Here is a 23,093-nt window from a genome sequence, read left to right as displayed (position 1 = left end):
CTATTGACTATTTTTTATAAATAGTTTTGTTTTTGGGTAATCCATATACGGGAAACATCCTTTTATACATATTCTAGGGGAAAAAAACATGGAGAAAAACCCTATCAACGAGCTAGCAGACGATTTTGAGTCCACGAGTGCATCTGATCACTGTTTGATTCCTCCGAGTTTCAATCGGACGGCTATAAATCTCACTCACACCGTCCTCCCCGTCTAGTCTTGCACACACTCACCGTTCTCCTCCTCCTCTTCTTCTTCCACTCTCGAAAGCTGTTGAACTCGGCGCGACGCCCCGACACGACACCCAGACACCCACGCTCACTGTGGTTTTGCACTTTCATCGTTCACTCCGAGCCAATCGCTCCCATTTCGAGATTCAAAATCCAGTCGAATTCGACACCTCCACGCCCTGCGAGCGAGTCGAGCGGGAGATGGAGGAGGAAGAGGCGCGCGACGGCGGGGCGACGGCGAGCCGGGGTTCGCCGGAGGACACGGAGTCGCAGATCAAAGCCGCTATGCAGTCCCGCGTTTCTCATTTCAAAGAAGAGGCCGAGTATGTGGCCTTCTCCTTTTCGCTTTTGATTGTCTGTGCGTATTTGTTGGAATGGTAGGTAGGGCAAGGACAGGGTTGTGTGGGAGGTTATGCCTAGTGTTGGTGTTGATTGTTACCTATCTTATGCCATAATTACGTAGCTAGTTCGTTCGCGGTGCTTGCGGGGCGTACGATCTCGCGAACTTTTGAATTTTTCCTTGTTCTGGGGCGTTTTAGGCCGTCGTGTGTTGTTTTGCTCTTGAAATAGCAAGCAAGGAAACCTAGCACGAATGAAGTTTGTTGTCTGGACCGACGCGTAAAACTGCTCTTAATACTCACATTTTGACACTAATTTGTTTGGGCGTTCTGATGATTGTAGCCGGAAATCTTAGGCTCGTGTCGCGGAAAGAACCTAGATAACCTCTTATTACATGTGGGAGCTTTTGTTAATTTTCGCAAATTGGAACCTGTCTTAGTTTTTCTGATTTATTCTATTATCTACTCTTTTGAAATTCTCCGGGGGAAGTTATTTGTATTTGAAATGCATCTCCCTGTCATCGTTATTCTATGTTTTCTGCCAGTGATTGTGCTTTGGATTAGGAACTTATTAGTTTGATGTGTTCTTTGAGCAAACTAGCTACTTTGTCCGAGTATTGATGAGCTTGGTTTTTATGTCTTTGGTGATCTAAGAGTGAATTGGAATGTAAATACTTTTCTAAGTGCAGCTCTTTGACCTTTGAGGGCGTGCGGAGATTGATAGAGAAGGACTTAGGCCTGGAGACGCATGCATTGGATGTTCATAAGAGATTTATAAAGGAATGTTTACTGGAGGTAACTTTTGAAATTTGATTTTCTTGCTCCCTTTGTGCCACCCAATTATGAGATTCGCAATGACTCTCGCTCATGCTCTTTGGTACAGTGTTTGAAGCCAGTTTCATGTGTGTAATTTATACTCTAAATTAAGACTAAAGAAAGTAGCAAAGCTTATATGCAATGATGAATATCTTTCAAGAAATTGATCAGAACTTTCCAGATCTAATGACGATACAAGTTTTTGAAATAGATGCGTTTGAGTAAATTATGGAAGTTCCCAACTTAGCTATTCTCCTGATGTGAAATGCCTCCTAAGGTTGCAAGTTGCGTGACAGTGAGATCTCCACCGAGATTGCTGTGGAACTTGCCTGTCGCAGTTGGAGATCCTGTTGACTTGTCATTCAAGAATGCTGAAGCCACTAGTGCTCTGCTTCCTGTTAACCAGAATCTGCTGTTGAAAGATGGATATGATACAATTCATCACATATGACTGGAATCATGCTTAGTGGTGGACATCACTCATCTGACTTATTAGTATATGCTGGTGAATTTTATGTCATCCCTCCACGATTCGCATGCTTCTCATGTCATCCAAATGAAGCTTCATTTTGAGTTTTTAGCCAGTTACCTCCAAGTCCGCCAGAGGATTGTTCCTTTAAATTAAGGACCAATCTCAGCGCATCTAGGGGATTGAAACTAAGTAATGTCTAATTAGGCGGTGGTGTTGGTCACGATAGGGCAGTAAAGAGAGGTGGCTTGAATTATTCAAGAAGTAGTATCGTGATAAAGCTATATATTGTATGTTGTTGGAAATTCATAAGGCCCTCATAGATTGGACCCACATAAAGCCCCAGTCTTTTATCGATGGTCTTCTTATACAATGCCAAGGGATTTAGTGCCCGCTCAAAGCACCTTGGTCTTTATACGAATTGGATCATAATAAAAACCTTAAGTAAGGTAAACTGGGAACTTGTTGCTAGCGCCCTTATTTTCTTTTATTGTCCCGCTTGCTCCTATTTAATAAAATGCATCGCAACAGCATTATTTAGGTTCTTTACCTTGTAAAAAGATGATTAGATATTATACAATGCCAAGGGATTTATGTTTTTATCGTCAAATTATTAAAACTGGCACAGGGGTATAATGGCTATATTGATTTTTTATTGGGGATGATTTCATCTGCAATTCTGGTGAATCAAACATAAAATAGTTACTTTTATTTAATTAACCTAATTGTAGATAGCTATTGCCCTTGATGTTTTGCTCTTCTTCTATTCTAGTATAATATATTCCATTTCACCCAAGCGTGGCATTTCTGTTGGGGACACGCTTTGTTTTTTCTTTTTTTTGATAGTTTTATGTTGGAAGATAAGGGTGGAAAGGGGCAACTAGCTTTGCTACTCTCTCTAGGCGTCACCCTGTCCCACATTTGCAATAGAATGAACTCACTAAGAAATCATCAAATATAAGACTTCGGTCATATTGTCACTTAATTACACTGGCAACCCCATTGTCCCAAGTAGGCGATCCCCGTCAATGTAACCCCTTGAATTGCTAGAGATCTAGAACCGATATACACATGTGTGCTCTACTACTGTAAGTGGGTTCGATCTCACAAACTTGTGTTTGTAGAACATTAACCCGTACTATTGGGCCATCATCACCAATGGTTTCTATTTCTTAAATCTTGAAAGTGAAGATTGAATGCAATTTTTGTGGAGACTGTTGCTAATTGTTTATTAGTGTAAGAAAAGTGTAAGTGAAAGAAAAGTGATAGCTGGTACATACTCTCTTCGGACCGTGTCAAAGTAGTTAGATTTCAAATCAGGACTCCTGGGATGGCATTGATTATTAGATTGCATCCTTCTGGATTGTGACATACATGTTAAGTTCCTGCCACTGATAAGATCTCAGTTGATTAAGTTTCTTAATCAGGATCCCTGGGATGGCATGAGGAGGTCAAGTTGCTTGGGCTTTTATTATTTTGGGAAATAAAAGTATTGCTCTTTCTGTAGTCCATGTAGCCATTCAAGGAAGTTCGGCGAACTGGACTATATTCAGGAAAGAATTCCGGGTTTTAAGGATTGAGAATTGTGCCTTCTCTTGTTTTGGTTGCTGAACAGTAGTTCTGCTTTAAAACGACAAACCTGTGATTTGCTAATAATGGTCATCAGATATTAGTGCAAATACTTTTCTCAGGAATCTTTTGGCTGCTTTTCTTTTGGTTCTTATTTGTTGTTTATGGCACACTTCTGCTTATGGGTTTCTAATCTGTTAAAATACCTTTTTTGTGATGCATATCAGTGCCTGGAAGGAGGTGATGATAATGCCTCTAAGAGTTCAGGGGAGTCTCTGCAAAATAATGTGTCTTCTATTAAAGGAGAGATGGAGGAATTGTCTGAGGGTCCTCAGTCAAAGAATGAAGTTAAGAAATCTAACTCTGGAAGTGAAGAGAAAATGGAAGACTCGCCAGTTATGGGTCTCTTGACTGCAAAAAAAGCTCTTCATTCACAGGATGAGAAAACTCAAGACAATGGACGTAAAGCCGATATAACTGAGAGGATGATAAATAAAGCCATTAAGAAGAGAGCTGCTTATTTTCGAGCAAATTCAGAGTATGTCTTTTTATATCTCACCTTCTTAGCTTCTTGTATAAGTGCCTATGTGCGGTCTGCTTAATCATGTGGGATGTCGTGGTGGCTTTTCTCGTCATGTCTAAAGGGCATTTACATAATTTCTGCAGGAAAGTAACAATGGCTGTAGTCCGTCGTCTTCTGGAGAAAGATCTTGAGCTTGAAAAGCATGCATTGGATCCCCACAAGAAGTTCATAAATGAGCATGTAGGAATGGTCAGCAAAACTGATTACAACATTATGTTGTTCTCATTATGAGGTTACTTTAGGATTAGTTTTACTTTTGAGCTGAAGGACCTAAACTTATTTTACCACCATTTCTGATTATTACTTAGGTACTGCAATCTCCTGAAGTTTCTAAATCCGCGAACACAGTTAAGAAGAAAGGCGCTAAGGAGAGTTTGAAGAAGAAAACCCCTAAAATAGTCAGCCCTGAAGGAAGTTCTGACTCTTCAGACAGTGAGGATGAAGAAAATGCAGAGGAGGATCAAGTAAAACCTAGAAAGAAAACTGTTTCCAGAGGAAGGATGCAGAAAGCAGAAGGGCTGAAAAAACGTAAAGCACCCCCAGCAAAGGAGAATAAGGTGTCTAAGCGAATAAAGCCAGAAGAAGCTGCATCAGATAGCAATGGTGACTCAGAACCCCATGGACACGATTCTGAGGATGGTGAATCTCATTCATCTGCAGAGCGACGCACAAAGGTGGTGTTTCTTCTCCTGTTTTAAAAAGGATTGCATTAGATATTTTGCTTGACTCACCTGTTGTGTTTGCAGAAGAAAGAAGTCTCAACCCCGACATATGGAAAAAGCGTGGATCGTCTTAAATCAATTATCAAGTCCTGTGGGATGAGGTAACACATTGTTAGAAAGTTAAAGGGCTTCCTCATTTATGAAGGTAGTTGTGCTAAGAAATACAATTCTTTGCAGTGTCCCACCCTCAATTTATAAAAAGGTCAAGCAAGTTTCTGAGGATAAACGTGAGGCTTTTCTAATGAAGGAGCTCGAGGAGATACTCTCAAGAGAAGGATTGTCAACGAATCCTACTGATAAGGGTGAGACATATGGTCCTTCGCTCAAAATTCTTGCAACTGGATTTGTTAAGTGGATTTGATTAATAGGTTACTCTAAAATGGAGGCATGAACCGTTACCATATGCTGGTGGATACTTGGAAGTCAGGTTTGGGGCTGATGACTACTGATCTTATATCTCCTGGAAGGAGAAAATTTGGTAGACAGCATTGTTTGCTTTGGCAGGAGATACAGGGATCTCATGCCACTGTTTAAGGCCGTGGCCTAACAAGCTAATCAATAGGCTTTAACTTTGGGGGATCTACAGACGTAGATGAGAGATTTCACCGCTTTGTCCCTCTTTCCTTTTTTTCTTTGGGCTTTTTGTAGTGCAAATTTTCAGGGATAAAGAATTGAGATCCATATATTTTTCTAGATAATTCAAGATGCCTTGGGACTGTAATCTCTTTGGTACCACACCTTTTTGATTGTTTCCATCTTTGCTATTATTAGTAAAGAGTACATCAGCTATGTGTAGTCCATGTTAAATAGCATAATCAACAGATGATTAGGAAGTGACAGCTTTTACATGTATCTAGCTGCATTTTCAAGTGTGCCGGTCATTTTTCTGTATGTTCAGAGATCAAGGAAGTGAAGAAGAGAAAGGAAAGAGCAAAAGAACTTGAAGGCATTGACACGAGCAATATAGTGGCAAGCTCACGTAGGAGGACATCTTCTAGATATGTAGCTCCTCCAAAACCAGAAATACCAGCAGAAGGAAATGGAGAAGAAGCAGGAGATTCTGATGCAGGCAATGGTCGTGATGATGATCAGGAAGATGAAGATGAGGATGATGATGGCAATGATGAGAGCCAAAGTGAAGAGCTCAGTGAAGGTAAGTGTTCCCCTTGATTCTTCTTTTTGATATGTTCTTTATTTGGAGATGCTAGATGTCAGTCCAATAGAGTTACAAGAATATTTTTTGCTTCATCCATTCCATGGCACTATTTCTCTGTGTTTCGCATTTGTGCACTTTAGCGAACTCTACTGCACTCACATCTTGAGAGTGTTGAATAATGTTCAGTGCAGATTTGTAAAGTCTGTTAGTGAATCATGACTCAAATCTCAAGCTGATGGGCTGTCCTTTCCTTTGTCCTTTTTTATTGGGTTTCCATTCCTCAGAACAGTTCTAGTAGTTATTGCAGGCAGTTGTAATTAGGGCGATATATTCAAAATTTTGTGTGGAAACAAAAGAGACAAATTAATAGAAGGAAGTCAAATCGAGTGACAATCTCTCTCAATGTATGGAACGGTCTGTTAGATGTCTATAAACATTGAATGATATTATCTCTTTTTTCTGGCCCTTTGTTATTAACCGGTGCATCTGAGCTATTCTCCATCTCATTAATAGGCTTCCTCTATTTTTTCTTTTCCAGATCAGGAGGAGAGTGACTAGAATTTTGCACCACCTGACAAGCAGGATAACATAATGGAAGGGTCAACCATGAATGTGTACAGATGAATACTGCTGCTGAGTTTAAGCTTAGTATGCAATTGTTAGTCTGCAGATGTGCCCCTGATTGGGGGACTTAACATTATTGTTGCTGCTAAGGAATTTCATGTAGGACTTTTTAATATGTTTGGAGAAGATGGGTATTAACCAGTCAACAATTAGAGTTCTGCGTACTAGAATGATAGTGTGGTTGATGATGTATTTTAGGAGTGTCCATTGTTTTTCTGGGGGATAGTTCTATATGCAATTTCACATATTATGTCTCGCACCTTTTATTGATAGTTTTATTTGTCTGTGAATGGGACATTATGCTCTAACACCTTTGAAGTGCAAGTTTAGCAGCTACTTGCGGGGACATTGCTGCGAGGATGGTCTATTTGCAAAGCCCTCGTTTGCAATTTTCTCCATCGGGATTTATGTGTGAGGTGTTGATTGTTTTGAATTTGAGGCAATGCGGAATCAAGTGCGCAGTCGAACAACTTATGAAAAGCACCCAATGGTGGTAGAGTTGGTCTTGAAATCTTTGTGAGTTCGAGCCTTAGAGGTCATGTCTGTGCATCGCGTTGCGAGTCTACGCTAATCATCAGCGTACTTTTCACTGATAAAGAAAAATCAGTTTGCTCTTCCTCAGCATTAAATAGTCGAACCTTAATCCCGACTAGAATAACTGAAATGTACGGAGTTGTATTAGCAGCTTAGATTGGACCTACGGAATACAAGTTAAAAAAAACTCTCTCTCTCTCTCTCACCTTGCCTTGAACCCATGACCTCGCTTAAGCTGGCTCTCACCATGCCATGGCACTTTTTTGGGCTTGCATTATGGTTGTATCTGATCCAAGCAGTCGGCATGTTAGAGAGTCGTTAATGTCATTTCTTTCGATTGTTCTCCTACTATAGTGACAAATACACCCAAAGTAGCATAGCTGCCTGTAAGCTCTTCTCGGTTGCTTCTCGCTGCAAACCTCATGACGTTGCTCAGACTAGGCAAGAAATCAGAAGACAACTACTCGAAGTTTTATAAAGTTGATCTAGTAAAAGAATATACTGAAATCAACACAATCAACCCCGATCAATGGCTGATGAAAGTATTTGACTCTGTGACCAAGTTGAGAACTTTGGCATTATGAATGTGTTGAAGGCTTGTCCTGTGGCTTCGAAGGTTAACATAATGCTTCATGCTTCTTCACCTTTCAGTTTCCTCTCTGATAGGAGACGTCTCACTTCGTCCGCAAGATCCTTTACATGCTTATCTTCACACCCTTCAAAGAAAAAAAAGACACAAATTCGAAGTAAATACGGGGCCAGGCATCAGTATCCCAAGTATTCCCTCAGAAGCTTCACCTATTTGAAGAAGAGCCTTCTCTAATTGGAAAAGATAATCCCTGTTTGGTCCTGAGGGTCCTTCAGCAAGCACTATCTGTCTGCAATCCAAACGCTATTTATCAGAGATTTGTGTCTGACCCTAAGATCAAACGCGAGTTAAGACTTCAAAATACCGAGTTCCAGCGAGAACATCATTAACATCAAGACTTGGCACATAAATACAATCCAAATTCATCCACAGAATAAGTAGTGACGAGTTACGATGGATCATCGAATTTCTTCACAGTTCCCACACTCAGAGAGAGAGAATAAGAGGGATGCGTACCTAGCAATGTCTTCAAGAGGTGCAGGGCCCAAATAATTCTGGTTAATCTTCTTCTCTGGAGAACCAATGTATCTGAAAGGTAACAAGTTTAGACATAACTGTTCCGTGGGTTCACATTAAGGATTTTACTTAAGAAGAAGTAACATAAGGGAGGGAGTCTCTTCAAATTGTCCCACTCACACCACTACTCCAGATACAGCCGGAGTTATAGCAGCTGGGTCCTGAAAAAGAATTCAGCAGGCCTGATGAAATTAACTATTGGTGTCTTTGATTTCAGTTTCGTTAGAAGCAAAAAGAGATAAAAAGATCCAATTCAGAACATACAGTAAAAAAGTCGAGATAAGCTTTCTGATCATATTGCTTCTCCCTTACTTCTAGATACTGCGTCACAAGAGAAAACGATCTAGTGAGGTGAACGGACAGAGGATTCCGAAAGGTTAGGCACTGGTTCATTCTCTAATACCAAGAGAGTCCCAGATCATCCAAAGCAAAGATTTCAACTGATAAGGAAGAGATTAATAAGGACAAATATGATAATTTAAATCCAAATGATAGACTAAACACAAATGAGTATGCAAATACCACAGAAAAGCCTCATTTGCACGAATGGAAAAGGAAAACAATAACAAATAGAAAGATCCCAAATCATTCGAGCCTGAGAATTAGCAGGCAAAGTGAAGGGTACATCAACTGTGGCCTAGCAGGCACATAGTACACTCAAACGATGCTTCAGCTCAGGTACTATAGAATCTACTAAAGTAATAAGACAGTTCTCGGTTTTCTTCCATCAAATTTGAATGAAGCCCTTTTGTCACAGATCCACAGAGGAGTAAGAATCAGAACAGGTAATTGTTGCATTTTGAAACTTACAACTTCAATAGCATTTGGCTGGCATATTTTGAAACGATGCCACAATAATTCAGTAAGACATCACTCATTTTCCAGTTACCGACACATGCATCTCGTGTAGAACCACACTGTACTATATAACCAGCAAGAAGGCTAATAGGTCACTTTTAGAATCTGATTAAAGTACTTGAATAGTCTTAACAAGCTTGTTGGCCTGAATTTACTACCTTTCTACTAGTGTTAATATCCACAGTGTCCATGCTTTGGGCTTCGGCTACTACATTAGAAAAAAAATTCTCAAGGACTGACAAACTTTATAATGGTTCGACTCAGGCAACATAGAGAAAATTTTTCTACAATGCATTTTCTTTCTACTTTTCACATTAGAACTCACTGAAAATGTATACTTATTGCCTTTAACGAAAGAGATTGCTACAGCCAAGCATTCTCCTAAAGCAGGTTCACTTGCAAGATTTGGCAAGAGCAGAAACATAAAGCATAACTCCAAAGATTTGACAGAGAAAATTACATGGTAACTCCAGCTACAAATATTCTAATCATAGGACAGGACAGCAGCTACTCCAAAGCTAAATTTAAATGAGAAAACCAAGTTCAAATATCTTCATGGGAAAGTAAAATGACCCATGTGGTAACATGTAAGCAAGTTTAAAAAACTGTGCTTTCACAAGATCTAATAGAACTTCGAACAAAACAAACATACCGTTATGGCAGTTCTTTGATCTTCCTCATCAGAAATTCTGTATGCAACTCCCCACTATGACCTTGAATGAAGCTTACATAACTTAGTGAATCTACTGAGTTAGCTCAAGTACAAAATAAGAACTCCATACATAGTTTCATGTGATAGAGAGAGCCAAAAGCACTGTATGTTAAATTTATCAGCAGGCCATTCAAGATTAACACAAATCACCTATTGGCATACAGCTTCACATGACCCTGACTTTCAAAAGTTGTAACCACCACACTTCTTGTTCTCATTTAGATGAAAATCACATTTCTAATTCACTTTCGAAAAAACATTCATATTTATATGAAGTGGAGCGACTTGGTTAAAAAGGATTTGTCCACATAAAACATGACGAGACTGAAAATGCGAATTCAGATCCAATTACAGAGTCTGATCTGGTGCGGCGACATGCTATGATAATTACCGAGATCAGTGATACAAAACAGGGTCTACATAGAACCTCGTATAATGCGCAGAAACATGGTAAAGCAAACAACTTGAATTCAAATTTTGGATTTTCACTTCGCTGAAAATGTGGAACGGGCTTACACAGACTTCTCCTTCTGCAGGCTCCAAAGTGACAGTCCTTCCTGGAAACTCCGGCGTACCTCTATGATCAGTACTCCCTAAAGAGAAAACAAGAACCCCACCCAAATCATTTCAACGTCGAGCGCAGGCTTTAGCACTGGTCATTGCATTGAAATGTAATTGAATACAGAGCAATGAAGGGGTTCGAGAGAGACCTTGATAGAATACGCGACGATAGTTTCTGATGAAACCCACGAGGCGATCGTCATAGTTGAACCCAGCTTTCCATATGAGAGAGCCGTAGCCGAACACCCACATCACCATCTCCCTCTCTCTCCCTCTCTCAGTTGCAGGTGCCAAACGGGTATTTCTATTGGAAAGAGCGGAGAGTAATGCGGCCAATCGTTGCCTCGTCTTCGAGTTAGCCTTGGAGAAAAGCTAGGCGTAGAAAAATTGGATCTTGCATCCTATGCTATGTCACTTTCCTACTTGGGAATAGATTCTAACACAAAAGTGTCATGTATGGATGAGTAAACTTCATTTGTATCCGACCAAAAAAAAAAAAAAACTTCATTTGTCGCGTGGGCAAAATCATGAATAGAGATCTCCCAAACGAGTCATCCATAAACAACTATATGCTGAGAATCAGCTGCATCTCTTTGCAAAAATCATCTTTGAAAACAAAAGGTTTAGTGCTGCCGTGGAAATCTCATGGGTTTTCCATTCTGATGTATAGAATTCCAAATGGGTTAAAAAGCCCAAGGAATCCGAGCCCATCATTTCGACTCTCTCGAGTTCATTCATCAATTCGGTTCGGGCCATTCTTTTTTACATTCCTAATTTTATCATACCTACTCATCCTTAGCGTCGTCAACCCAGGTTTTCTTTTTATGAAAAAAACTATCTGTCGACAATAGAATAAAAATGACAGATCGAGCGAGAGGTTGAGCGTTGAACCATTTCAAGGGGCCAGAATCCCAAAATGAACGGTAGATCTCTCCCACCTAAAAAACAAAATCCAATATCAAGTTACAGTAAAGATGCACGGGTTCCGAGTAACAGGTACTAAGATTATGTCGAGTCTACAGTGGAATCGTTATCGGGTCAGAACTTACCCGACAAGGAATTTCGCCTAGAAATAGAGATAGAGGCAAAGGTTGCAGCAGAGTCAATTAAAGTATCAAATTTCATGATGTTCGATAATTTCTCTTTTTATCTTCTCACATTTTAGTGTGACAAAAAAAAAAAATCTCGACTTCTATTTCATTTTGACAATAATTACTTGACCCGTCCTCTAATTGACGATGGCGTGGCATGTTGACGTGGAGAGATAAGGTAACACCGAGCTGGACATTGCATGAGAGAAAAGAGAGCGGGACAATATTTTTTTTACCTTGGAAGGGGAAGTCGTTTTCTTTTATTCTAAAGGAGCACTTTCGGTTGGCTTAGAATATTTTCTTTGATCGGTCTACTTTTCGTGTCCTAAAATTTGGAAAAAGTGAAAAACTTTTTTTCGGAAGTTATTTTCCCGGAAACAAACGGAGCCTAGGTTCCATATAATGTCTCGTGCACGCGGGTCCAAAAGATTTGGCTCAATCGTAAATTGAACCGCATGATCTCATCGCAACATTGTTTCAATGTCCCTAGCGTTGTTTGCCAATCTTTAGGACTGTTTGAAGCTCTAGGAAAATTAAGAAGGATGTGATGGTCCAACCCACTAATTTTCACGCTTTGGCTGCAAACTTGATCATAGAGCAACAACTCCCATATGTTTACACGTCACAAATCGATCCACCTAAGTGAACACTGAATCATTTTCTGGTACCATCATGATCCCCAGCGACCCCATTTGCCACAGAGACCGGCAGCTTCTGGGTTTCATCTTTCGGGTCAGCACATTCTTGCAATGGGATCGGATAGTCTTTGCCTTTGCCCCACACCACCGAATAGAGACCGATCGCGATGATGATTCCTCCGATAATGCTGCTCGTCGAAGTGCACAGATTGTTGTTAGAAACGAAATCCCGAGAAAAATCGGATTTAGATTTTGATGTCGGAACTTGGAAATGGAGGAAGGATAGAGAGAAGAAGGCATGCAGACCTTCCGAGATAAAGCTGTTCGGACAAGATGATGGAACCGAGGGCCGCGACGATGATCATGCACAGAGGGTTGAAGGCCGTGACGAACACCGGGCCCCTCGTCTTCATCACTATGCCTTGCACGTAGTACGTGATTCCGGAGCCGACCACGCCCTGGCATGTCCGGAGATGTTAAATTTTTAACTTCGATTTTTCCGAGGGGAAAGATGTTTGGGCGCTTGCGACTTACGCTGTAAACAGGAGCGAGGAGCCGAAAGTCCCACCCGACTCGCCACGCGGCCGGGTGACGCTCCGCGACAAGCGCCACTGCCGCGCTCTGCATCGCCCCCATCAAGCATATCAGCGACGACAGTGACAGCTCGGCCGGGTACTTCTTCACCGTGATGGACTGAGAAATCGATTCGAGGAGGAAGAAGGAGGAAAAAACACAACCGAGCTTAAGTTTCGATTTTATGTTTGTTTTGGCGGACGGCTGGATTCGGATTCTCAGAAGAGGATGAAGACTTACTTGGAGGTTGAAGAAGGCGGACCAGGCACAACAGCCGATCAAGATGAAAAGCGTGCCGGCAACCCAGTGCTGGTCGGACGGGTCTGTGCCGGCACGGCTTTGGGCCGTGCCGGTGGACCGAATCAGGCGGATCATAGGACCTTTGTACACTGTCATCACCAATGCACCGAGGAACGTCACGATCGTCCCGACGATCTTCGCGATCCCACGCACCTCCTTGATTTTGGCTCGCTCTAATCTAATTAATCCCAACAAGGTGTTGCCAATTCTTAGTATTTCTCATGATTACGTAGCATCTCGAATTTTAATCCGGTTTCATAATTCGCTTTGACGATTCTTCTATTCACCATTATATTCATCTTTATTGTGGTCGTTTAGTTAGTTATAAATTATAATATGTTTGTCCGTTAACAAAAGAACTTAATTAGGTGATTTGAGATTGAACACGAAAAATCATCTCACCGGAGCATCACGGCCATGACAAAGGTTACCGATGGAACCGCGTTCATAATCGCCGACGCGAACGACGCCGACGTGTACATCATCCCCAGATACGCAAAGTTCTGATCAAGGATGGGCCTGCAATGTGCATAGTTGCATAGTCAGCTAACTTTAGTTCGGATTATCACCATTTTATAACCTAGAAGCCCAAGTGCAGCGGTTTGATTATAGGAGGCCCATGGAACACGTTTCAAGCCAGATGAACCGGTTAAGTCTTGGCCCTTGGCATGCCAAGCGACCGAACTTTACTACGCAATTTTATTTATGCTATATTAAAGTCCTTACGTGATCGATGGAATTGGTCGTTTTAGTTTCGCTGAAATTACAAGAATTTTCCTAGACTTACTCGAGAAATCCCAACGCCACGATCCGGAAGAAAATAGAGAATGTCATCTTCGGTCCGATCTTCCCGTCACGTATAATGAACATTGTCAGCATACTAGGTTCGATAGAACAAAAGGAAACATCGTTATTTGTTGACATGCGATTGACTTCATGCGGCGAAATTAGTCTCGACAACGCGGCAGAGATCATGTGTTTTTGCAATTCACTCTGTTATTAACTACTCGTGAGCCCTTGCCAAGTCGGGGAACTACGGACATACGCGTATGATGTGGGCAAGCATCGTCGAAAACTCCGAACATGTCGACTGTAACCGGGACATCCGAGGGGTGGTACATAGGGCAGTAGAAGCATCTAGGAGAGAGACGGGTATACCTTTCGAGGACGAGAGCGAAGGGAGCGAGGACCAGAGCAGCAATGGCATTGCGGTACACGATGAGGACGTATCGGCTCATGCCGTTCTTCAGGGTTTGCGTGCTTATCACGTACATCCCGGCCGTCCCGAACTGTAGCCCCACCATCAGCAGGTACGGCTTCACCTTATTAAACCCTCCACAAGACACGCTCATGCTCCCACCGCCCATCTCTCTCTCTCTCTCTCTCTCGAATTTGGTGTGCGAACGGAGAGGCAATGGGAGAGCCTCCTTATAGACGGGGGAGGAAAAAGAAGGCAATGCAAACAATTCGTGCATCAGTTATCTGTTTTCTTAGAAGACCATTGGGAAATGCATCTCCTAATGCTTGCTTTGGTCACCAAGGCATTAACCTTTTGATGAGTGCTCCCTTTGGTGTTCAAAAGTGATGTGTGTGAGGTCCAAAAAGCTTGTCAGGTGTTGGCGGGTGAATTGAACGATGAGGTGGAGGAATGGGTTTACAAGAGCAACGGGCCAAGGTTTATTTTCCATCAAAATTCACAGGATAATTGCCCAACTAGTCCTAAACTTGTTCTAGTGATGCTAATTTAGTTCTAAATTTTTCGATATTGCCAATGTAATCGAGCACCTTCTGTGCAAAACTCCAATGCAGCCATTCCAGTCGATTGTTGCCTGAAATTGCCGACGTTGCGTCGAGTCATCGCAGCCCGTCTTACGTGGCATGTTGACATGGACACGTGTACTTGTGACAGGTTAGCAATTTTCTGTGGCAATTGACTGGAACGACTATATTGGAATTGACTAGAATTAGTATATTGGAATTTCGCGCAAAAGGTTTAGAACTATATTGGCAAAATTGGAAAGTTAAGAACTCGTACAATAGGTCTAAACTGAGTTGGACATTTCCCCAAGATTCACACGCAATACACGCATGTGGATCTAAACAATTAAGGCATGAAACACGTTAGTGTTTATTCCAAGTGAATACCAATACTTCTGTTTGATTGGATCAGCAATTCTCCCAGCTATCATCTTGTCCATGTGGATTTCATGAACAATACTTAGATGAATGCATGGGAGAGGGATCTGCTTTCATATGGTTGCGTTTCCCGCCATTCTTAATTCGAAAATTTTCATTCCATCAGTTCTTATTAGGGATAATAACACAATGGTCCCCGATTCAATGTGCAACATGCTTCTTGAATTTTAATTTTTTAAATGTGATCCTTGAAATCTAGCCTAATATGCAACGTTGCGCATAAACTTTTAATTTGTTCAACGTGGTCCCTAGACTATTAGTACATATTCAATTGACTTCTAGGACCATATAAAAATGTTCAATATTCTTCTTCAATTAATTCAAGTACAAGGACAACTTTGAATATTTTCATATAATCCATGGGTTTAAATTGAACATGTATCAATAATTTCGGGACGACATTATGCATTGCGTTAAAAATTCAAGGATCACATTTAACAAATTTAAAGTTCATGAGCCACATTTTACATTGAGATAAATTTCAAGGAACATATATATAATTTATGCTCCTATTCAATGTTCTATTGGATAGGCACCGTGTATACATAGTTCGACAAGTTATTCGCGAACATGCCAAGACATATCTAACCCTCGCCGATTCCCCCTCTAAAAGAGACCCTCATACTTTAGGCTCGAGTTAGCATGAATCTTATATCTCTATCATTCGTGTTCAATCCAAGCCCTATGATCTTAGGTTAGACGATGATGACTAGAAGTCGATTTTTCTACAACGGTCAATGTTAACCCTGAGAGAGAGAGAGAGAGAGAGAGAGAGAGAGAGAGAGAGAGAGAGAGAGAGAGAGAGAGAGAGAGAGAGAGAGAGAGAGGATTGTACCGCCTAACTACAGTCACTTTATTTGATGTGTGGTCCAATTTGTTTTTGCTCCCCTTCCCGAAATCTAGAAGCCTATATAAGGCGTTGCACTTTATTCAAACCCTCTGGCCTTAATGCTTATTCCCCACTCTCATCGGATCGGTTATGAGCCTAGTCTATCCAATAACCGCACAAGTACTGGAGTACGTCCTTCCTTGGTAACAACTGCTCATCGTTCAATTCTTGTGGTATCCCATAATTTTTTTTCTCAGATTAACCAAAAGCAAAGAGACTAGTTCCTTGAGTTTCAAACATTAATTATTTGCTATTAATAAAAAAATATCCATTTTCTCAATTTTATCTTTTTTCCCACCTTCAGAAGATCAAAGCATAGGCATTTCCACTATTGCTTGAATTTTCTCAAAGATAACTATCTCGGTTTTACAGAGAAATTACAAATTGATGTAGAATCTTTGAAAAATTCTTTTCATCACAATAAAGCAAAGACTCACCTTAGTGCATATTCCCTACTCGCGACTGATCGATTATGAGCCTATTTTGTCCAAGAAGCGCATGTGTATTGGAGTACGTCCTTCCTTGGTACTAACTGCTGGGAGTACGCACCGGAAGCCCGATATCTTCACCCGATGGGATCGTCAAGAGGGAACCCAAGTCCGAGCCCGTTAACACACCACACCAATTCTTTGATGTGGGATTTTCTCTAACATAATTCACTCACATGTGCATTCTAACACTAACCTCAAATTCCACATGGACCATGTTAATCTTCAAAGTTAGAAAGAGAATAATGATAAAGTATTTATGGTGGCTTGATCCTATTCATGCTTGCGTGATATGTGCCAATAGGAATGACTAATTATAGTTGGGAAGAAGAAAGAACATTGATGTTCTGTTTATTTCGTGTGAAATGAATGGCTTGAAAAAATAATTTCCTAGAAAATGATCGCTTATATAGCTTATATAGATGAATACATGAAAAACACTCTCATTGTCTAGGAAAATTTTTAGATATAAATTGTCATCGATAATGAAAAAATATTGTTTACTAACTACTTATTTCGAGTGACACAAGCAATCTTTTTTTTTTTAAATTATTCATTTTTTACGAAACAAATGAAACCAAGAGAAATGAAATTGAAGTCAATTCTTTTCACCTAGGGCATATACACATTCTAATAACGCCCACGGATTTTGCTTTTGTCCTATTTTTTTTTTTCTCTTTTCTCTCTTTGGGGCTAAACTATTTTTTTTTCTCTCTTTTATAAAAAGATCATCTTGTTGGAAGTTTCTCCGACAGCGCATATTAATAGACGGTGGACCAGTCCACTCAGATTTACACTAAGAATAAAATACATCAAAAGAAGGCAATCATGCGACGACATAACAATTTGCTCGAGTAGGAGCCAGTACTGTATGAATTAATAAAGAAAAGAGAAGGAAATAAAATGCACGGTTTTTAATCCAAAGAGGAAGATATCGATTAGGAATTTGTGGTGTACGACAAGCGCGGAACCCAGTGCTTTGCCATGTCCTCCTGCACCCGAGGCCAGTGCTCATCCATTTGAGCCAGCTCTATTATTGCATCGGTATGAACGATGAAGAACGGAATTCTCTCTCTCTCTCTCTCTCTCTTTTTCTTTAAACAAAAGAAAATCAATGTTATTATTCTGAATTTGAGATACTATCCTCGTCACAACATGATAATTGCAAGGTATTAGCCAAAAAAAGACAAAAGGATACATAGAGTGCTAATATTTATGTACGGTACTCATTTTAGTGTAAATATTTTTTTTGGATCATTTAAGCGTTAATCGGAGGAAAAACGATCACCTAAGTGCTAATTCCGATAAAAAACGATCACTCAAGTGCCGATTCCGGCCAACCAAGATACGTGACATTTTTTAATTAATTTTTTAATATTATGTGTCAATTTGTTTGAAAAAACCAACCCACGTGGGTGTCCACGTGCACTGTTCAACTAAAAAATAGTTAATTTTTTTAAAAATTAAAATTAAACAGAAAAATAGCCTAAAAAGTAATAATAATAAAAAAGGCAGAAGAAGTTGTAGCGGCGACGGCGAGGGCTTCCAAGCCCTAGCCGTTGTACACAAGGCTTTTTTTCCCCCTTTATTTGTATAGTTTATTTAGCTTTTTTTTTTTTTAACTTTTTTTTTATGGCTAACTTGGAAGCTCCGGCGAGATATGTAGATACCACGTTAGATTTTCGATGAAGCTCACCGGAATTGGTGCTGAACTAACCGTTTTTAAAAAAAATTGACACTTAAGTGATCCAAAAAAAATATTTACACTAAAATAAGCACCGTACATAAGTATTGACACTCTTAACGTTATTTTTCCGTTGAGAAAAATAAGCTTGCTTTTGTTCTGACTAGTTGGTTACGTGACCAGCTGTAGCGGAGATAAAATGGAACCGTCATTAAGTTCCACGGGCCAATGACAAATCGCCACGTAAGGGGCTTCGCGGGGCAAAAACATCACTCATTAATTTATTGATCGCTGGTTAATTAAGAGCCCAATGCAGAAAGAGGAAGAAATCTTTAACCAATGCAGGCCAAGTTGCACTTCTTTGCGGGTAGGCCACATTGGATGATTGGAAGATCCGGGTGGCGATCTCACCCTGTTTTGGAGTCTCCAAAGTCCATGGAGCTTCGCTATAACAGTAAGTTTACGTAGCAAAAGAATGATTGAACACGCAATTAATAAAGCGGGCGTGAAGTGATTAGCCTAGTTTTCCAATAGCAGAATTCCACAAAACCATGACCTTATAAATGGATCATGTGGTCTAGGGTTTACCGAGAACCGTCGAACTGGGTGCCCGCTAGTGTATGCGAGCAGGCCAACTTTTGCCTGCGCCGAAATCCACTTAACGCGGGAACTGATCTAACCTAACGGCGGGTGTGAGCTGGGCTCGACAGTGCTCGAATCGCTAGTTGTTCCTCAATGCACCGGGTGATGTCTCGTGCTGGAGTCCATGCCTGCATTCCGTGGTTTAATTGCCTCTCGTTCAGCGAGCACGACGTTGATAGGTTGCGTGACCCTTCCCCTTCTTTGCTTAATAATTCTGTGGTGATTAACGTGAGACGCGACCGTAGTGTGCGCGCACGACATCATCCTATCAAAAGCAATATCACGGTTATCACCGCAATAAGATGGAGAGGCGTAGCGTCGTGCTCCACTGAACGACTTCCTTTCATGTCGAGCACAACATTATTTAGGGTTACGTCCTTAATGAGGATAGTGATTATAAAGATGGTAATGACGTCGCGATACCTTCTTCCCTCGAGATATGTTTGGTAGTAAACAAAAGCCACGAGGAAAAGGCGGCCTCGTGGCCTAATTAGATGAAGCGAGAGCTACGTAAAATTCGGTTTGCATGGACACTTTGAGGTTACTGATTTTGCTCCCAAAATTAGACTAAAAAGTTACCCATGGCAATCCATCATTTGGATAGCATTTTTAATGCAGAATTAGGCTGTGTTTGGTTCACCTTTCTCAAGGGACTTGGAGAAAATATGGGGTATTTAGTAAACTTTTTTCGGATCTCTTTGGCTGAATGTTGGCCTTGGCAAAGCTAAAAGCCCAAGGCAGGTGAGGATCCCTCATCTACTTTGTCTTTCGGCATTTGCGGAAGCTATTTCTAGGGTTAAATAATTTTTTTACTTCCAAAACCACCCTCCACCAATGGTTTCATTTTCCATTTTTGTCCTCGTTGTTACTATTCGTCTTCTTCGCGTGAGGGCAGTTGGCAAAGATAGATTTGGTTGCAAAGGGCCGGCGAGAGGCCATCAAGGAGCCAACAAGGTCATGCGAGGGGCTGCCTAGGGTATGGTGACCAAGGCCCCAAGAGGCCCTCGTCGGTTTGCCGGGGGCCACCCGAGGTTGTGCGACCTTAGACTACAACCGTCGGCGCCAGATTTGGCTAGCTTGCAGCTTGGGCCTTTCACCGAAGCCGACAAAGAGTTTGAGTTTTTTTTCAATAAAAATATAAAAAAGCAACCAATGTCCTTTGCAAGAAAATTTGCCAAACACTATTTTAACCCAAAATTGCTTTACTAAGGACTTTTTACCGAATGTAATTTTCATGACTTTGCATTTCCTCAACTCTCATTTCCAAGTCCAAACCAACTTGTTGCCGGAGTTACATCCATTTACGAATAGGAGAGTAGGGTTTTTGGTTGAACGCAATCTTGTCTTCTCCTGATGGAGAGCCATATCCGTCCGTCTTCTACCGTCGAAACAAAGACAGATTGGAGCGCGAGCCCCACGCGAAAGCGACGTGCATGCTTGCGCAACATCTGCTTTAGAGCTTCACGATTGCGATTAAAAGCGATCTTGTTCTTATTTCTTTTCTGGTCAAGGCGATGGTGCACGAATCTTGAAGGACTGTGTCAATCATTCTTGGTGTTGCGAGCGACATGAAACAACCCTCCGTTAGTCGAGTGCATGGTGATGCCTTTTGTCTCGGCCAAAAAAGAAGGGGGCAAAAGAAAGGAAAAGAATTGCGCATTACTTGATTCGTGTAGGAAGAAGAGTTCTGCGATCATATCAACCTGACTCAAGTTGTCGAAAGCACCTTCTTTCTCTAGAAGAGGGCCAAGATAAGAAGATTCTTCTTTTTTATTAGGGTATTCTCTTACATACGACGTTTACGATTTTGGGAGAAAAGTACCAAAAGAGTTCTCAATATATTATTTTGGTACCAATTCAATCCTAAAACTTTCAATTTAATCAATTTAGATTTTAAACCTTTTCACATTGGTATCAATTGAGTTCATTCAACCAATTTTGGCAAAAAATGATAATGTGGCACTGATCGTTCTACGTGTCGCAACCGACGCCGATGTAGACATCTTTTATAATTGTTTTGAGTGTTTTCTTTCTTTCTTTTTCTCCACCATGATTGGCGAGGGCGAGCGTTGGCGAGGTCGCCCTTGCCAATGGCGTCGAGGACGCCCCTAGCTCAGGCGAGGCCAACCCTCGCCGGCCATGGAAGAGAAAGAGGAAAAAAGAAAAAAAAATCTAAAAGTTATTAAAAATGTCCACATTTGCATCGACCATGCTAGGTATGACAATCGATATCCATGTTAGCAATTTTAGGCATAATTTGATTAGATGAGCTCAACTGGTACCAATGTGAAAATGTTTAGAACTAAATTGATCAAATTAAAAAGGCTTATGACTGAATTAATACTAATGTAATAGATTTATGAGTCTTTTGATACTATTCCCATAGAAAATGACTAGAAAGAATATTCTAAGGCCACTTATGGCATGCCTAGATTTTAGGGGAAAAATCTAATACAGTACTTAGATCTTGGACATGTGTTAAGGGAGTCAATAGATTTCTCTTTAAAGGTTAAGGGAGAACTTGGTTATAGAAATGTCTATCCCCCGACTTATGTGCATGAAAATATAGTAAACCATGAAGGTTTGAAGTAGGTATGCTATCCCACATGACACAGTCCCCTTGGCTTAAACTAGGGGCTACCTTTTAGTTTCCAAGCATCCCGATACTACTTTAGAAAACTTTCGGGTTCCGGACCTTTTCTAATCCGGAGTATCCACATTGTGGCAAGTGAAGAGCATGCTCACAACCAGAGCATCATATCAAATTAACAATCCTATTCTAATTCTATCGTACCACCATTACAAGGAGAAGAAAAAGGAGATTTAGAAAGACATGGTAATGGAAATACACACAATTTTATTGCGGAAGGCCGGTCTACCTTCAACAAGGTACAACGGACGTCTTATATAGGCATATGAAAAGGAAAAGACAATACAAATAAAAACACTTGTGGTCGACAATTTTATGTTGCTGCTATAGTGAATACTGAATAGCGAATAGTTCATTGAACAGTACAATGAACAATAAATAGTAACTTGTCCGCCATTATTTGTTACATCGGGATCGCTATTTGTTAGAGTATTGCTTGAGTAGTTTTTGCATGTTGCTTCAGTCCTACAGGTCAAGAATATCACTTTCTAGTAAGTCACTTTCCGACAAGGTGATACTTTCAACATTGCAATCTTGAGAGAACATTGCAGCTTTGCCCTTTTGATGTCTAGAGCAGGTTGCATCTTTTCAAAATTTTCTAGGGTCCCTTCTACTCTTTTCCTATGTCTTTTGAAAATGCTGGGGCTAGGCACTCCTTGTGGGATCATTGTTGCGGCCACCTAAAAGTGTCTGGAATTCCACATGGAGGTGCATCAATTATCATATAGGTTGGTGGCATTTCAAAGTCCCATGGATCTCAAGAAAGTAGTCCGCCCTAACGGTTCGGAGAGATTGATTGGATTGGATGCGAGGGTTGGCTCGTATTGAAATCCGTGAGAGCTTGTCTGATAGCATCTTTGGTAGGTTTGTATGCTTGAGAGTAATCCCGTGGTACCTCTTCATCATATGCATTAGGCCAAATTTCCTTGGGAACAATCATATTCTTTTCATGAAATACTTTATGGATCGCTTTCTATTCTCCATCAAAATTCGCAGTATTATATCCATAAGACTTGTGAATTGTTACATATGATATTATGGGACAAAGATATTCTAACTTCGGGGTCCAAGGAGCGAAGAACTTATTGGTTGGAGAAATATATCTCCAAGGTCCGTGAAAAATCACAATGGTCTGGATCATATTCTATGGAACTCTTCATAAACTAGATTTGCATATCAAAATGCACTCGCCAATAACACACATGTCACAACCATTGAAGCAAACATATAAATCCTTATGGTGGGAAACTTAATTTCTACGATAAGGTTTTGAAACACACACAAGACAAAGCGTGTCATTCAAGGAAAGTGACTGGGTGAAAAGTGAATACACGACCGAATAAATATTAATGGTGCATGCCAAATAGTCCGAGATTGAGTCCGCCATATTCCTAAAGATCTTTAGATGGTATTGTCACACCATTTCTCTGCATCCAGAGTAAAATCTTCCCCGCTAGTGGAATCTGAAATTTCAAGAGGAATGTCTTGGTGAATGTCTAAGGTGGGTAAAGAGGAAGATCCTCGAAACATAAAAATAGAGGATGCGGTTTCACCGAGCCTAGAAATGAAATCAGCAAGAACATTTTTTTTTTTCCTTTAGTAACC

At 40.7% G+C, this 23,093-nt stretch overlaps 3 protein-coding genes across 5 annotated transcripts; 1 reads left to right on the top strand and 2 right to left on the bottom strand.

Moving 5' to 3' along the window:
• Window positions 1–206: 206 nt before the first annotated feature.
• LOC115751378 (glutamic acid-rich protein-like) lies at window positions 207–6,763 on the top strand. Its single transcript, XM_048274065.1, has 9 exons — window positions 207–553; window positions 1,258–1,363; window positions 3,650–3,960; window positions 4,089–4,194; window positions 4,314–4,679; window positions 4,752–4,828; window positions 4,905–5,029; window positions 5,626–5,880; window positions 6,422–6,763. The coding sequence occupies exons 1-9, from the start codon at window positions 432–434 to the stop codon at window positions 6,439–6,441; spliced, it is 1,488 nt and encodes a 495-aa protein (XP_048130022.1). The 5' UTR covers window positions 207–431; the 3' UTR covers window positions 6,442–6,763.
• A 724-nt stretch (window positions 6,764–7,487) lies between these two features.
• Window positions 7,488–10,805, bottom strand: LOC115751384 (gamma-glutamylcyclotransferase 2-3). Of its 2 annotated transcripts, XM_030689277.2 has the most exons (8): window positions 10,487–10,800; window positions 10,293–10,369; window positions 9,717–9,770; window positions 8,471–8,527; window positions 8,327–8,367; window positions 8,147–8,218; window positions 7,840–7,919; window positions 7,488–7,757 (listed from the first exon to the last, which is right to left on the bottom strand). In XM_030689277.2, the coding sequence occupies exons 1-8, from the start codon at window positions 10,593–10,595 to the stop codon at window positions 7,672–7,674; spliced, it is 576 nt and encodes a 191-aa protein (XP_030545137.1). In that variant the 5' UTR covers window positions 10,596–10,800; the 3' UTR covers window positions 7,488–7,671. The 2 variants fall into 2 exon arrangements, with proteins under 2 accessions (XP_030545137.1, XP_048130023.1); XM_048274066.1 differs by lacking the exon at window positions 8,471–8,527 and having other exon boundaries at window positions 10,487–10,805.
• A 1,115-nt stretch (window positions 10,806–11,920) lies between these two features.
• Window positions 11,921–14,446, bottom strand: LOC115751380 (WAT1-related protein At4g08290-like). 2 transcript variants are annotated; one of them, XM_048274595.1, is made up of 7 exons: window positions 14,098–14,446; window positions 13,727–13,789; window positions 13,342–13,458; window positions 12,880–13,117; window positions 12,601–12,687; window positions 12,373–12,524; window positions 11,921–12,254 (listed from the first exon to the last, which is right to left on the bottom strand). In XM_048274595.1, exons 1-7 carry the CDS (start codon window positions 14,412–14,414, stop codon window positions 12,083–12,085), a joined length of 1,146 nt encoding a protein of 381 aa, XP_048130552.1. In that variant the 5' UTR covers window positions 14,415–14,446; the 3' UTR covers window positions 11,921–12,082. The 2 variants fall into 2 exon arrangements, with proteins under 2 accessions (XP_048130552.1, XP_030545134.2); XM_030689274.2 differs by having other exon boundaries at window positions 12,601–12,759; window positions 14,098–14,429.
• Window positions 14,447–23,093: the final 8,647 nt, after the last annotated feature.

This window comes from Rhodamnia argentea, chromosome 2 (assembly GCF_020921035.1).
Source record: "Rhodamnia argentea isolate NSW1041297 chromosome 2, ASM2092103v1, whole genome shotgun sequence".
Classification (NCBI taxonomy): Eukaryota; Viridiplantae; Streptophyta; class Magnoliopsida; order Myrtales; family Myrtaceae; genus Rhodamnia; species Rhodamnia argentea.
This window is presented reverse-complemented; position numbering and strand designations above follow the sequence as displayed.

Coding starts and splice junctions, on each gene's coding strand:
- LOC115751378 (XM_048274065.1), top strand. CDS start 432: ATGGAGGAGGAAGAGGCGCGCGACGGCGGGGCGACGGCGAGCCGGGGT. Junction 4,195..4,313: donor TAAATGAGCATGTAGGAATG/GTCAGCAAAACT, acceptor ATTATTACTTAG/GTACTGCAATCTCCTGAAGT. Junction 5,881..6,421: donor AAGTGAAGAGCTCAGTGAAG/GTAAGTGTTCCC, acceptor TTTCTTTTCCAG/ATCAGGAGGAGAGTGACTAG.
- LOC115751384 (XM_030689277.2), bottom strand. CDS start 10,595: ATGGTGATGTGGGTGTTCGGCTACGGCTCTCTCATATGGAAAGCTGGG. Junction 9,771..10,292: donor CTGCAGAAGGAGAAGTCTGT/GTAAGCCCGTTC, acceptor TCAAGGTCATAG/TGGGGAGTTGCATACAGAAT. Junction 7,920..8,146: donor CCTCTTGAAGACATTGCTAG/GTACGCATCCCT, acceptor TTTGGATTGCAG/ACAGATAGTGCTTGCTGAAG.
- LOC115751380 (XM_030689274.2), bottom strand. CDS start 14,414: ATGCACGAATTGTTTGCATTGCCTTCTTTTTCCTCCCCCGTCTATAAG. Junction 13,459..13,726: donor GTGGCGTTGGGATTTCTCGA/GTAAGTCTAGGA, acceptor TGCACATTGCAG/GCCCATCCTTGATCAGAACT. Junction 12,760..12,879: donor CCGCCTTCTTCAACCTCCAA/GTAAGTCTTCAT, acceptor TCGATTTCTCAG/TCCATCACGGTGAAGAAGTA.